Source organism: Calonectris borealis, chromosome 21 (assembly GCF_964195595.1).
Source record: "Calonectris borealis chromosome 21, bCalBor7.hap1.2, whole genome shotgun sequence".
NCBI lineage: Eukaryota > Metazoa > Chordata > Aves > Procellariiformes > Procellariidae > Calonectris > Calonectris borealis.
The window spans coordinates 7,286,171-7,300,255 of NC_134332.1; the positions used below are offsets into that span (position 1 = coordinate 7,286,171).

General features: G+C 54.4%; 1 protein-coding gene and 1 long non-coding RNA gene across 5 annotated transcripts in view; both read left to right on the forward strand.

Moving 5' to 3' along the window:
* The window catches only part of PLPP7 (phospholipid phosphatase 7 (inactive)), a 35,650-nt gene extending 29,668 nt beyond the window's left edge, over positions 1–5,982 (forward strand). Inside the window, exon 3 of one of the 3 annotated variants that reach the window (XR_012676777.1) lies at positions 4,998–5,082. Coding sequence is in view for 1 of the 3 variants with exons in the window: in XM_075170583.1 (XP_075026684.1) it covers positions 4,998–5,362 (365 nt within the window). In the remaining 2 variants the exon portion in view is untranslated. Of the gene's footprint in view, positions 1–4,997 lie in introns of all 3 variants that reach the window. The other 2 variants (XR_012676775.1, XM_075170583.1) reach the window with 2 other exon arrangements.
* An 11-nt stretch (positions 5,983–5,993) lies between these two features.
* Positions 5,994–13,611, forward strand: LOC142091387 (uncharacterized). 2 transcript variants are annotated; one of them, XR_012676783.1, is made up of 4 exons: positions 5,994–6,283; positions 6,696–7,093; positions 7,438–7,541; positions 11,285–13,611. It is a non-coding gene; the product is annotated as an uncharacterized LOC142091387 (long non-coding RNA). The 2 variants fall into 2 exon arrangements; XR_012676782.1 differs by lacking the exon at positions 5,994–6,283 and having other exon boundaries at positions 6,368–7,093.
* The last annotated feature ends 474 nt before the right edge of the window (positions 13,612–14,085 follow it).

Genomic DNA, 14,085 nt, shown 5'->3' on the forward strand with positions numbered 1-14,085 from the left:
GGGTGAAGATGCTTTTGAAACCTGCTTCTTTCATTAATGTCAACTGGTCAAGGCTGCAAACGGCTCATTTTCCAGGTCAGGGAGCCTAATGCCTGCGGGAGATTTGGGAAGTTCAGAAGCAGTAGGATGGGGCACGTAAGTAAAAAAAAAAAAAAAAAAAAGGAAAAAAAAATTAATTCTAATTGTAGAGCAAAAGGAGCTGTTTCCTGGGAACGGTGACATTTGTCCAGGGGTCACTCCTGAGTGAGGTTGGCTAATCTGGGAAATACAGGACCTCCAAAGCCAGCCTTGGCCCTACGCGTGGCCTCGGGGAGCTGTGGCGGGGAGCACGTGCATCTCAGCGGGGTTGGTGTGGCCTCCAGCACGGTGGGACCCGGGTCAGAGCAGGCTGCAGGCTCTGAAGCCCAGGCGATGAGTTATTGCCAGCTTCTCTCTGCTTTAAAACGGTCCCGGGCTGGGCAGAGGGGGCTGTCCGATGCACATCTGCTCCCACGCTTGGGTGCCCTGAGCTCCCGGGGTGGGCTCGCTCTTATTCCTAGGCATTTATCTCCCCGTTTTCCTCTCCGCGCATGCTCAGCTGCGGCGCATGGAGGCTGAGTCCAGCTTGTGACTCTGTTTCTGATCCCAGTCTCCCAGGCTGGGCTCTGGAGAGCTGCCTTGTCTCATCCAAGCGGCTCCATGTGCGTGAAGTCATGTGAATCACGGCTGCAGGAGCAGACGAGGCCAAGGGCTTTTTTGGCTTTCTCCTTTTTTCCTCCCCGCCCCTAGCACTGCACCCAGATTGTTTTTCAGCTGAGGTTTTGATAACATGTTTATATAAACACCTCAGCTGGAATCTGCCTCCATCCCTGGAGATGCTCGTGGCTCCGACCCCGGGCAGGCGATGCCCCCGAGGGTGCTCTCCCCATCCTCATCTCCCCTCCATAAGGGACGGCAGCAGAGATGGCACCTCAGGCGCCAGGACAGAAAGGACCTTACGGTGACAGGGGACGTCCAATTGTTTCGACTTCCTTTAAATACCAGCTTTGGGGTTTGGCTTGGTTCTGCTGCGGCGATGCTTCAGGTTCGTCCTTGTGCCCTGCCTGCGCAGGGCTCGCCTCTCCGCTCGCCTCTCCACTCTTAATGGGCTCCTGACGTTTGGTGGTAGGAGCAAGGCAGATAATTGTTTTCCTTTTCTTATTAATAGATATAAAACGTCTGCCCAGGGGGCTCACTTTCAGCTCATTTACTGTGCATCTGATGCCAGATGTTGGCTATTTACAATACCAAGGTGATCTCTGATGCTAAAATTGTCACAGGCAGACAAGGCTTGCTCTTTGGGTTTGCGCTTTAAGGAAGTTTTAGATGTTCCTAGAGCTTTTTGCGATCGGATGGTTTTGCAGTGGAAATCTGAAGGATCGTTTCCCTTAACAGCCAGGCTAAAGGGGAAATTCTGGATCTTTTTCAGAAAAATGTGAAAGGAGCAATGGGCAAGAGCTAATCCTTCCTTTGCTCTTTTAAATCCAACGCTACCTGGATTTTAAATCCAATGCTGCCTGTGTTTTAAATCCAATGCTACCTGGATCTGGGGGAAAGGCATGATGAAAAAATGCTTAAAATGAAAATTTCTTGCTCCTCGCATCTCATCCCTCGGTCAGGTGGCACTCTGCCATCTCTGCTATGCCTCTGGCAGCCCCGTCCGTCTCCAGAGAGCAGCATTGTACGAGTGCAGGCTGGTAAATCAGCTGCAGGCTCCCTTCCGCGCTCTCTCCCAGGGCTATATTTCCTCCAGCCTTCAGTCGTGTCGGCCTGAAAGATGTGCACTTCTCTGCGTTAGGGACAGGGGAAGGGCAGACCGAAGGTGACAATGCCAGTTTGCAGGTGGCTGGGGTTGCGCTGGCGGGTGCCAGGCTAAGGGGCTTTGGATGCAACCGCTTCGGTAGCCAGCAGGCACCTTTCCCAGTGCAGAGACACCCACCTGCAGCTGGACCCCCCAAGGATGCCCATCAGAAACTTAACCCCTTAGCTGCGTAATGCCGGCGCGGATGTGCCCAGCTGAGGAGGGAGGATTTGGTTTGCGTTGAGCTGAAAGAGCGAAGGGGAAAAAGCGAGCGAGGCGAAGTCCAAGCGGGTATGTAGGTCAAGGAATTGCAAGGGAATAGGGCCCGGGCCGGGGCTGCTGAGCGACGGCACCGTCTGTATCTGTTTCTGAAGGATGGGCCGTTGGCAGCGCTGTCGGCAGCAGTGCTGCGTGCTGATTCACCCTGGCAGCGCCTGGCCGCCGGCAGCAGCAGCAGCAGCAGCAGCAGGAGGAGAGGGCAGGGGCGCAGCGTGGCTCCCCAGGGCTTTGCAGGGGATCTGCTGAGACCCAGAGCTGGGACCCCCCCCCGTGCCTCGGGGGCTGGGGCAGGGCAGGCTGCTGGGGGTGTTTCATAAAGAAGTTGCTTCATGGAAGGAACAGAAAGTGCAGGGGGAAGTGACAGAAAAAGCACCAGACAGAGGGATCTTTGGTTTTTTGCTTTTAACGGCAAATTAACCCCCGGTTTTAATGCTGTCATGCTTTCAGATCTTGAAATGTGGGCAAACGAGGCTTTCTGCTTCCTGCGCATCATTTGACGAAAATCAAACCTAGCAGTACTGAAGGCCCATTTTATTCATCTTCTGAATGAAAGGATTATTAAAACAGCTCTTTGGCTTGTTCTCCATGCTCTGAACACCTCCATGTGCACATGCCTGCATCCCTCAAATTGCCCTGACATCACCTTTGACCGGAAAAAAATCTTCTAAGTGCAAAATACTGATGGGCGATGGTGAACACCACGTGTTGCTAAAGCAGATGACGTTTGTGCTACTGATCTACGGCTGGGTTTGGTGGGCAATGGTCTGTAGTGGGTGTATTGAACACCATGGGAGACACTGGGGATCCTTCAGGGTGCCCAGGCTGGTTCCTGAGTCCTGGCTGGGCTTCCTCAGCAATGCAATAAGCTGCTGACTTCAGCAGGAGCAGCTTGGGCCAGAGTCTTCTCTTGGCAGCGCTGGTGCATCATCTCTCTGAAATGAATGTGCGAGTCTGGGCTCCCGAGATTGCGTCCCAGAGCTTCGGCTCTCGCCCAGCTCTTGTCCAGGGTGAGATGGGACTGATGTGCAATGAGCTCTGAAAATCGGCTCATGAGCCACTTTGCTGAATCGGGGCCGTGGGGGTCACCTTGGTGGGGTGAGGAGCCGGGCTGGGGGTGATTTAGGAGAGTCCCCGGCTCACCTTGTCCTAAGCCTGGTGGCTACCGCTACAGGGCCAGTGTCGTGGCCTCCTTGCATCCCTCTGCCACCTGGAGCCTCACCACCTTGCTTCAGATGCCACCTATGAACCTTTCCTTCATGTCAGCCTCCCGGTTCTTGTGGTTAAGCTGGAGTCCCACTGCTGCCTGTGCCACCGTTCCCGCTCCCGAGGAGCTGGGGCCCAGACTTTTTCCTCTGCTCCATCTCCCCTCCACAGCTCTGAGAGCTCAGGAGTGGCCCAGGAGGTCCAGGGAGGTCCTGCTGTCCATCTTCCCCACACAAGATGTCTTGCAGATGGAGAAGAAAAATAGCCCTCCCGTAAGGAGAGAGTTTGGCCAGGATAAATATCAGCTCCTTCCCGAAGCGGTGCCGGGAGCTGGCGGCGCGGAGGTGGCACGCCACGGGAGGCGGCGAGCAGAGCTGCCATGACAGCTCCTGGCTTCCCAGCTCCTGCCAGGTACCAGGCAGGCAGGAGGAGCCGCCTGCCTCCCATGTGCTGTCTCATTTTGGACATTAGGAGAAATTTCTTTACTGAAAGAGTGGTCAGGCCTTGGAAGAGGCTGCCCAGGGAAGGGGTGGAGTCACCATCCCTGGAGGTATTTAAAAGACGTGTAGATGAGGCGCTTAGGGACATGGTGTAGTGGGCATGGTGGTGTTGGTTTGATGGTTGGACTCGATGATCTTAGAGGTCTTTTCCAACCTTAATGATTCTATGATTTCCTGTCCCCGCCACACTCCCATCCATCCTCCTGAAACCTTCTCAGCTCTCAAGGAAGGGTCTTTATCAGCGCCCCGGAACCGGGCAACCAGCCCCTTGCGTTCCTGCCGAGGGAGCAGGCTGTGCTCGTGCTGGTATATATTTCTTTGTCATTGCTGCGAAGAGCTGAAATCAGCAGTCTGACTAATTAGGAGGGCTGGGGAAAAGCAGATGAGGGGATTAAAGAAAAATAAAATCGATACTAGGAAATAGAAATGACAGCACCTGTCGGCTGGGGCAAAGGGGGTGGGATGAAGAGGAGGATGATGAAGACAAGTGCTGATAGGTTTCACGCCCGAAGCAGTTAGGGAAGAAAGGCGATTTGGTGTTGAGACCTGTGGCAGAAGCCCTTTTTCTTAATTGTACGGCTTTTCCCTTGGCTCGCTCTCTCTTAATGCTCTTTTCTTAGTGAAATCTGCCAGGGCGGTGCGGTCCCGCTGGGCGGGCAGGAGGTGGTGGGCTTGGGAGAGGACAAGGGACGACACCAGAAAGTGCTGTGGGGCAGCCGCGGGGCACCTCTCCTCCCACCGACTGCTCCCTGCAGCCTGGTCACCCCGGCACAGAGCCACCCCAGGCAAGGGATACGTCCTTGCTGCATGAGGTTTCTAAAGCGTGGGGTGGAGGACAGAAACAGAGACACCCAGTCCAGTGGTTTGAGGGCCAAAAGAGTTTTAATTTTAGCTTTGCCAGTTGCTCTCTTCCTCCCCAGGCGAGTTGCTTGCCTCTGCGGTTTGGGTTTCTCCTCTGTGAGATGATGATAATGGTACTTGCCTTCTCCATGGGTGAACTGGGAAGGTTAATTAACATTTGGGTGGTGATCTGAGGATGATGGTGGTTGCGTGCAGCTGAACCATGGACACCTGGCTGGAACTGAACCCAAGCCTTTATTTAAAGACAGCGACAATCCTTGGATGTTCTGCCTTGAAAATTGCCCTTGACTCTGCTTCTGTCTCTGACCTTTCCCTCCTCATCTCTCCTTTTGTAGCCCTGCTCCTGGACATCATGATTGTGGCTGGTTTGCAGAAGCTGGCCAAGCGGAAGGGCCCATACGACATCAACCCTGGCTTGTTGGACTACCTGACCATGGACACTTATGCATTTCCAGCCGGGCACGCCAGCCGAGCAGCCATGCTCTCCAAGTTCTTCCTCAACCACCTGGTCTTGGCCATCCCTCTCCGGATCCTGCTGGTCCTCTGGGCCCTCTGCGTGGGCTTTTCCCGCGTCATGATCGGACGGCACCACATCACAGATGTCCTGTCTGGCTTTGTTTTTGGCTACTTACAGTTCAGGCTGGTGGAGTTGATATGGATGTCTTCCAACACGTGTCAGATGTTGATATCCATCTGGTGAACATGGGGGACTTGATGCCTTTCCACTGGAAACTAGCAGATACTTTAAGAGTCTCCCTCCCAGTATTTTCTACCTGTTGTTTGTTGGAAGCAGTTGTAACTTCCACGAGTAGTGGCGTTTTTTAATGTTGCTTCCCCACCTGAAAAAAAAAGTTTCTTGCAATGGATTGGGTTTTAGCAATCAAGGGCCGTACCTGCGTTTTGGCCATATTCTCAAACTGTGCTTGGACAGCAACCTAATTAAGCTTTACCGGTGAGAGAAATGAGCTACGTATCTGCCTGGTTTGGGTTGCTCACATCGGCACCTTGGTATGTCCTCAGGATGGGCAGCGCCTGAGAGCTTCCTGAGAACACGTTCGTTAACTTTTTTCAGGCTAAATGATTTTGGCCACAGTGCTTTTTCTTTTTGTAAGCCCAGCACTTGTGTCTTGTACAGAGTCAGGACACTGCTGGCGCTTCACAGATAATAAATAATCATAAAAATCCTGCCCTGTTTGGTTCTTATCGTGAAGGGAGGGACAAAAGCCAGTTCAGTGTAGCTTTGAGATACGTGTTCAACTTGGAGCAGGTCCTGCAGTCTTGCTGACGGAGGGGATGCAAGCGATCACTTAAATGGTTGGCTTTGGATGGGGTGGACCTAGATGGGTGCTCAGGCCACTGAAGGTGGCATGCTGAAGCTGGCCTTTCATGTGCTGTTCAAAAATCTGCTCTGTGAGGGTGTGGGGGGCGGTTTTGGTCTGGTAAAGGACAAATACAAGTTGCTCATTTTCATCCTAGTAGGGAGTAATCGAATAGGCAATGTGCTGGATCGTGGTGATTTTGCGAAGCAGGTCTAGATACACAGCAAAGAGTCGTCTTCTATCTCTTCGCGACTGTGATTTTATAATTATGCCAAATGATGCTGTCGATGGGAATTTCCAAGGTAAGCCTCTTACAGCATTTCTGGTTCACAGCAGCGTGGGTGAGCTCGCGGGCAGGGAGGCAGGGCTGCCTCCGCTCGCCTTGTTACAGAGGGAAATACTGAACTGAACTGTTTCTCTCTCACCTCGTATGAAATGAGGAGGGTGCTCCTGACCTTCCTTGATTGCAAAGCTGAGCTAATTGATGTCTGTGAGCCAATCTGAGATTACTGAATATAGACTTTGATGCCTAGACACAGTGATATTGCTTCCCATTATTGACAAGCGGCCACCTTGAAACCTGGCTGATCTTTACCCAGTTGATGGCGATGCTCAATGTGGTGTCCCTGAAACGGATCACCCCTCACAACTATCTAAGAAAATCCCATATTTGGCACAGAACCTTCCAGTTCTCTGTGGTTTCTCTGTGTTCAGAAGAGAGTTTGATGTTTGGCGGGTGATGCACACTACCAGACTCAGACCCTTCCCTGGATGGATGCATCCTGCAGAATGAAGGGATCCCATCATTCCTCTCCTCCTGTCTATCCCAAGTGAGCAAAATGCACCTGGCTGGCAAGGCCAGGGAGCAACCAGCCGGGTCTTGTGCTTTCATCTATCCCTGCATGTTGGGGAGCCTCTTCCTACAGGGGCTGCTGGTGAGAAGGAGAAGACATTCAGATAATGACTGTTGCAAGCTGCTAACATTTGTTGCTCTTTGATAATTAATATGAAAAGAAGCTAAACAGAAAATCTATCCCTGGCACGCGTCTCCAGCTGGCATGTCAGCGCAGAGCCCTGGGAGCCTCCAGCTCCAGGGCTGGAGCAGAAGCGTGGTAAGGAGGGCTACCATGTCCTTGGAAGACGAGCCTCCCGCGGAGCTCCCCGGGGGAGGGCTGTTGCGAGGGTCCCTCGGGAAGAGCTGTCACGGAGTGTGTTCGGGAAAGGGGAGAGCTCTGGGTCTTGCCGGTTATCCCCGTGGGCTGGCGGGTTGGTGCAGCAGCAGGCAGAGCAGCGGGGGGGGGGTGGGTGCTGCCCCGCTCCCCTGCTGCTGCTTGTTTAAACGGGGGTGGGAGCAGAGCCTGCTGCGCCTGGCCTCGGCCAGGGTTTTCCTTTGCTAACCTCCTTCTGCAAAGACTTATGTGAAGAAGTGAGCTATGGTGCTTTTTCTTTCTTCCAGGCATTATTACACTTGGCAGAGTTTATCCTCACCCCTAGGAAGGACGGAGGTGCGTTACTGCAGCTGTGATGGCGTGTGTGTGCACCTCTGTGCAGCTGGAGGTGGTGGGTACCTGAAGAGGCAGGGAGCAGGGGAAGACTTTGCCCTGATCGCTTTGTGGGAAGCTCTCGCTTTGCAGCTCGAGGTTTTACTGAACCTTTGCAAATAGGCTGGGTGCATCTACAGCCATGTCCCTGGGTCCAGGTCTCCTTGCACTTGCGTTGGCTTCTCCTGGTACATCCAGGATGGCTTTGGAGGAGTTACTCCTGGTCTTTGCTGGTGTAATCAGGAGAGCGTGGCCTGGAGAAGCTGCCGTGGTGGGTAACATCAGCTGAGCCGGTCTCATCCCAGCATGCGATTGCAAAGCGAGGCAGGAGGGCAGGGAGAGGTGAGTTGGGGTGACTTGCTGGGGTAAGTTGGGGTTTGCAAGACAGGGCTCGCTCCCACACAGGGTTTCTCCTGGGAGCCTTCCTCCTCAGCACCCCCGCAGCCTGCACCCCTTCGCTCCCCCAGTGCTTCAGTGCCCGGAGCGGGGGAGCCCTGGCATTCGCATGCTCGCTGCAGGGAGGGTTTGGGGAGAGCCCCCACAAGGTGAGCACAGATCTGGGCACAGAGGCACCAGGAAAGGCCTGTCAGAGCCTTCCCTCGGCCGTGCCCGGCCCTCCCGGCAAGGCAAACAGCACCGTGCAGCATCCCTCGTCCCTCTCTCCCGGCTGCCTGCCCTGCTGAAGGTACCGGTCAGAAAGAACCAGCATCGCTGCAGTGAAAACCAGCTTCTGTCTCTATAGCAACAGCGAGGGATGGCGGTACCCGCCGTGGGGCCGCCCCGTGTCCCATGTCCCTACCCGTCCCTGTCACCCAACAAGCAGGACGGGCTGTGGCTGGGTTAGCTGTAACCTCCCGGGGAAAGGCAGGAGACACCCGGGGACCCAGCCGCGTGGGTGGGGGCACATGGGGAGCGGTGACAGGACGACCCGGCTCTTCCACCGACAAGGTACAATTTGCGGGGACTGTCCTCAGCTTTCAGGCTGAGTAACACCGCCCCGTCCATCCGCTGCGGGCTGTGCTGGGGAGCCGGGAGGCAGCGAGGGGAGCGATTCAGCCCCTGTTCTGCCCTCACAGACATCCAGGGTCAGATCCGGAGTGTTTTGGCTTAGAGGTAAGGAGGGCACAGCAGCACAAGGGAAAGGACAATCTCCCTGGGCTTTGGGCTTTGGATCTGTGTGGATGCCATCTGCCTTCCAGCCATCGGTTCCTGCTTGCGAGGAGGAGCGTGGATGCAGCATGCCTGTCCCTAAAGCCCTGCAGCCTGAGGAGGGTTTTCTCCCCGCTCAGAGGGTGTTAGAGGGATGGGGCTGGGTCTCAGCCCCGGCAGCGCTGCCGGACCCCATGTAATATGCTGGAGGCATCGCCCGGTTGTGCTCTCCACTGGCCTCACATTTAGCAGTGGCTGTAAGAAACACCAATGGGTCTTGCAGGCGCGTGTTACTTGTAAGCCAGCGGCTGAGGTCAGTAATTTTTGTGCCTCGTTCTCCCCTGGAGTGGAGAATGCTCGTGCTGATGCTCACGTAGAGGTTTGGCCCCGGCCGTCCTGGGTGAGCCGGAGCAGGACACTCGGGCTGCTCTGTCAGATGCCCACCATGGCCGTGTGGCTGCGGGGAGGCAAAAGGCCAAACGGTTTGAGATCCTTCAGGATTGCCCAAAATTGTGAGTGTTTTCCCTGAGCCTTCAGCCCCCCCAAACTGAGCCGTGCAAGGCTCAGCGTGAGGCGCGGGGAGGAGCGGTCCTTCCCAAGCCAGGACACCTCCGGCTGGGGCATCTTCTGCCTTTCAGTTCATCTAACAGATGAATTAAGAAAATGCCCCAGAGGAGGCAAATGCAGCGCGTGGGGTCGGGGGCTGCTGCCGTCAGCGCTGCACGTGTCCATGCAGCCAGGAGAGTCCCAGGCTGCGGTGGCAGTGATTTCATTTGTGATTCTGCTGCGTACAGTGAAAGGCCCCTCCTCCCCTTGCCCTAATGCTGATTACGCTCAGCAGCAAAAAGAGATTTTATTTAAAAAAAAAAAAAGAAAGGGTGCCAGGGCAAGTAGCAAATCTGGATTATATCTTTGGGAATATGTGGGAATCACAGCTGGGGTGTTTAGTTCCCCCCTTCCCAACCTAAGCTGGTGTTTTATTCCAACCAGCTGTTTTGTACATTTGTGGCTGGGGCTGTGCTGAAATGAAGATGGGACAAATCCCTTCCCGCATCAGGGCTGCGCTGCCCTCCCTGCCATGGGGCTGCCGGGGGGGTCGTCCCTGCTGTCCCCCAGGAAGGGGTGACTCGGGCCCCGTGTCCCCCCGGGATGAGGCGGGAGGGAAGCGCGGGCGCTGGCTGGCACCCAGAGAGCAGGCTGGCGGATTTGAGGACTCGGGGGGAATTAGGCAGGCTGTTACACAAGGTCTCCTTGCGGTAGCACAGGTGTGGCTCTAGTTCACCCCGTGCTGGGTTTTTATTCACCGATGGGGTGTTTCTGATGGGGGTGAAGGGACCCAGGGGCTTAACTGGCTCCCAGCAGCTCCGTGCAGCAGGCACAGCCCCAGCACCGCTCCCTGCAGCACCAAGTCGTGCAGGACGGCCCCAGCAGCCACAAACTCCTTTCTGGGGCTCAAAGGTTTCTCTCCAGTTAGGGAGAATCATCTGCCTGATTTTCACTTATGTTTTTGTACGAAAGCGATAATTAACCACGTCATTTCCAGGTTAAAAGTTTAATATATTGGGCAAAGCCTAAAGAAAAGGGAAGGTTCCTCCCTTTCACACGCGTGTACTGCGGAGGGTGCTGTCAGAGCGGGTGATGCTGCAGATGGAAGATGCATGAACACAGCCGATGCCATTTACGTGTGTTTGGCCATCTGAAATAAAGACGTGGCCGGTTCTTGCCTCGGCACGGCGGGCTGCAGGCCTGGGCATGGGCACGTTGGCTGCAGGGTGGGAGCAGATGACCCAAGAGGTGTTTTTCTCCGGTGTCGACCCAAGAGTCCCTGGCTGATGTGCCCATGTCTGAACACAGTGCCTGATTTAAGGTGGTGCTGTGGGCTCTGCCCCCAGGGCAGGCAGGGACAGGGTTGCTTCGTTCCCCGCCTCGCTGGGACTGGGAGGCAGCAATGATCTCCGCGTTCGTTCCCCAGGACGCAAGAGTCAAAGCGGATTAAGGGTCCCTTGGCTGATCACATTTATTTCATTATTTGAGTGAAATCCCTTGTAAATACCGCCTCCCCCCCCCCCTTTTCTTTTTATAAAAATAGAAGGCAGGGAAGAATTGGAGATTTAGGAAAAGTTAATCACAGGAGTCGCTTGAAAACCATTAACCTCTCGCAGCCCGAGTGAGGCTGAGCAGTGCCCGAGCCCCGCTGCAGTGGGGAGATGCTGAATGGCCTGGGGGGGCCAGTGGTTTCCCCAGCCCCCCCAAGGCAGGGTTTCCCCTGGAAAATCCCTAGTTCTTAGCAGGGGAGGGCCTCTCATTACAGCCGCTTTGTTCACGGCTTGGCCATGATGAACTGCTAATTGAAGTGTCGGAACAAATTGGCTCAAGCGCCCAGGCGACTCCAGGGCGCTCGGCGAGCAGGGTCACGTCTTGGCAGCCGGGAAGCCCTGCGGCAAATGCTGCTGGCCCCGGCACCGCGGGCTCCGGGCCATTGGAAATGCCAATGCTCTTCTCTTTACAGTGTGGTTACTCTGAGCCTCTCCGGAGAATGGGGATGGGTCTGGGGACCTGGGCATTGCATGGGAATCTCTCCCAGTTTAAGAATTTCTAACAAATTTCTAACAGGTGGAGCTGGCTTCCTCTCCCCAGAAGCTGCCCTGTCCTTGCAGAGTCCCCATCCCTCCGATACACCCTCGCCCATGGGACCCTCTCTGACTTTCTCACTTCTCCCAGGACCAGCAGCCTTTGTGCAAGACTATCAGCGCTGGAAAGTCAGACCTGCAGAGATTCATTAAAATAAGAGCAATGGGAAAAGAAGCTGAGAGCTACAATGATGGATGTTTGCAAAACACTTGCCCAGAGACCGAAGTGCTCTGGGCGTTTGGTGATGTTTGCTTCCAGCCAAGGAGCTGTGCAATAGTTAAATACACTTGATGCAGCGGTGCTTAAGAAATCAACCTCTGACATCTGGGTGCAGATCCACTGCGAGGAGCTGTGATGCACCCAGCGCTGATGCCCTCTCCCCGCTGGGATTTGCACCTTGGAGCTGCCAGCGCTGGTTTGTCACGATTTGCTTTCCCTGGCTGCGAGGGGGTTTTTATTTGCTTTAAATCCTAAACCTAAAGTTGTGTATTAATAGCATGGTAATGCATAGCTTTTGCATCCGGCACAAGCCAGGGGTTATATAAAACACAGATTAATGGGAATCAGCAAAATAGAGGAGCACGTGGAGGGATGCGGTGAGGATGTCTTGGGAGGGGAGGCAGGAGGGAGCTGGCAGGTCCAGAGGGGAGAGAAGGTGGCTGAGCGGATTCAGAGTGCTTCCTGGCAGGATTTGCTCCAGTTATTGTTCTGCAGGCCCCGATTCAGGACATTTCCTGAGCCAGAGTTGCTGCGATGTGGGGTCTTTTGTCCCTGGGTGATCACAAGAAGGCAGAAAGGGGATCTGCGAATTTGACTGGAAATGGCTGTTTGTTTTTTTTGGTTTTTTTTTAGATCATTTCTGCACCTGCAAACAAACCACAGGCTGGAAGATGAAGTAACAAGGAGTCACCCAAAGGAAGGGCATGTTTTTCACTAGGTTGTAAATGAAACCCCTACAACATGATTTGTTTCCCCTCTTCCATCCCAAAAAGCAAGGTGATACTTGGGTTAAGAAAGGCTGGGGATTGTCAGAAACTCCTTCCCACTCTTGTTCCTTGGTGATCGGTGGGAGATCGGTGCTGGTTTCCAGCACAAATCAGAACGGCAGTGCCCCAGTTTTCGGCAGAAAAGTTCCCTTTTGCAGACTCCTCAGCCCAGAAACATTCAGAATGTGTTGAAGGGGTAGCAGGGACACTAAACCAAATCCCTCCTTTTGCAGCTTCTCGGAGCAGGGCCAGGGCAGGAGAGACGAGCGAGAGAGGGAAAGCAACAGGTTTTTGGGCACCTGCCTCTGACCGTGACCTTCCCTGGGAGAGCACGACCGTCTCGACAGCTCTCCCCTCCGCCACACGGGAAGATGCCTCCCACCCCGGGAGGAAGGCACAGCTGGACTCCAACCATCAATCATATCCCGCCGGGAAGGGCTTGTATGGGTTGTGGGATTCCTGATGGGGTTACTTTTTTTCAAAGCCTCCTGCAATAACAGCAACCGTTGCTGAGCTTCCTTTCTAGATAACCTTTTTCCTGCTGCCCAACATGCTTATCTGCTGCAGACAGACTGGCAAGATGAACCGGAAAGCTGATACCTTATCTCTCCCTCTCAAGGAGCTTATTTAAGTGCTGGAATGTGTTGCGATGGTAAATGATTGTTAAAATCCAAGTGAGGTACATGGACCAAAGGACAGGTCCCGCTGGGAGGGAGCACCTAGTTAAAAAGGAGATTTGCAGGACTAAGCCTTTCTGGGCTTTTCTGTCTTTTATCTGCCAAGAGATGCATCGCCTAAAATGTAAAGTTTTTGTTTAAAACCAAAAGGCATAGACTGGGTTTCTTGCTAATCTGTGGGTTAATGCTGCAGGCGGCTCCCAGCTCCGTGGGCTTCACCGTGTCCCTTCGATGTGGCTTTATCTGTGTCTCAGTTTACTCATTGCAGGAAATACAGTGCTGTGGGTCAGCCTTGCAAGGGGTGCAGCGAGGGTTAACAGTCAGCATGTGATATCGCATAGCACGTATTCCTCGCTCACCCTTTAATCTGGACTCGGTGCAGGAAGCAGTAAGATGCTAACACATCCATAAAGGTAAATAGGATTTGAGAGCTATCGGGCTAATTGAAATGAACGGGGCTCGGCTGCTCAGGCAGCCTGATACAACGAAATGAGACCTCTCCGGGGACACAGAAGTCGAGCAGAGCTTCAGCACTTCACTTATTTCAGCCACTGCAAGTGGCAGCTACAGCAATAGCAATTGCAGACGCTGGGGTTTGAGCGCTGCGACAGCAGAGGGGCCAGGGAAAACCGGCGTGGCTGGGGTGATGTCCGTAACAGCTGCTGAGGAGGGGTGAGACAGACTTATTTTGGTCCTGTCCTGGGTGGAAAAACAGACGGCGGTGCTGGGTGCCAGCCTGGAGCATGCCGCCAGCAAAAGCAGGGGTGCTCTCCCTCCCGATAGGTAACTGTGACCCAGCACACTCGGAGGGTAGGATGGAGGAAAGGGGAGTGCGGCCAGGCAAAACCACAGGGGAGAAACCCCATGCCAGTTGGTCGTGTGGCCCTAAAGAGCTCTAGGTGTGAGTGTCCGGATCCCAGTGCACAGACCAGCGAGCGATGGGTGCTTGCGTGCGTGTGAGGGGTCCCTGCACCTCCCCTGCCCTGACAGCACCACTGAGAGCCGGGCTCAGACTTGGGGATGGCTCTTGCCGCTCCAGCTGCTCTTGCACTGTAGTTGCTAGAGAAACTGTGCGTTGGCAATGCACGCTGCTACCATGGGCTGCTGCATCTGAAAGTTA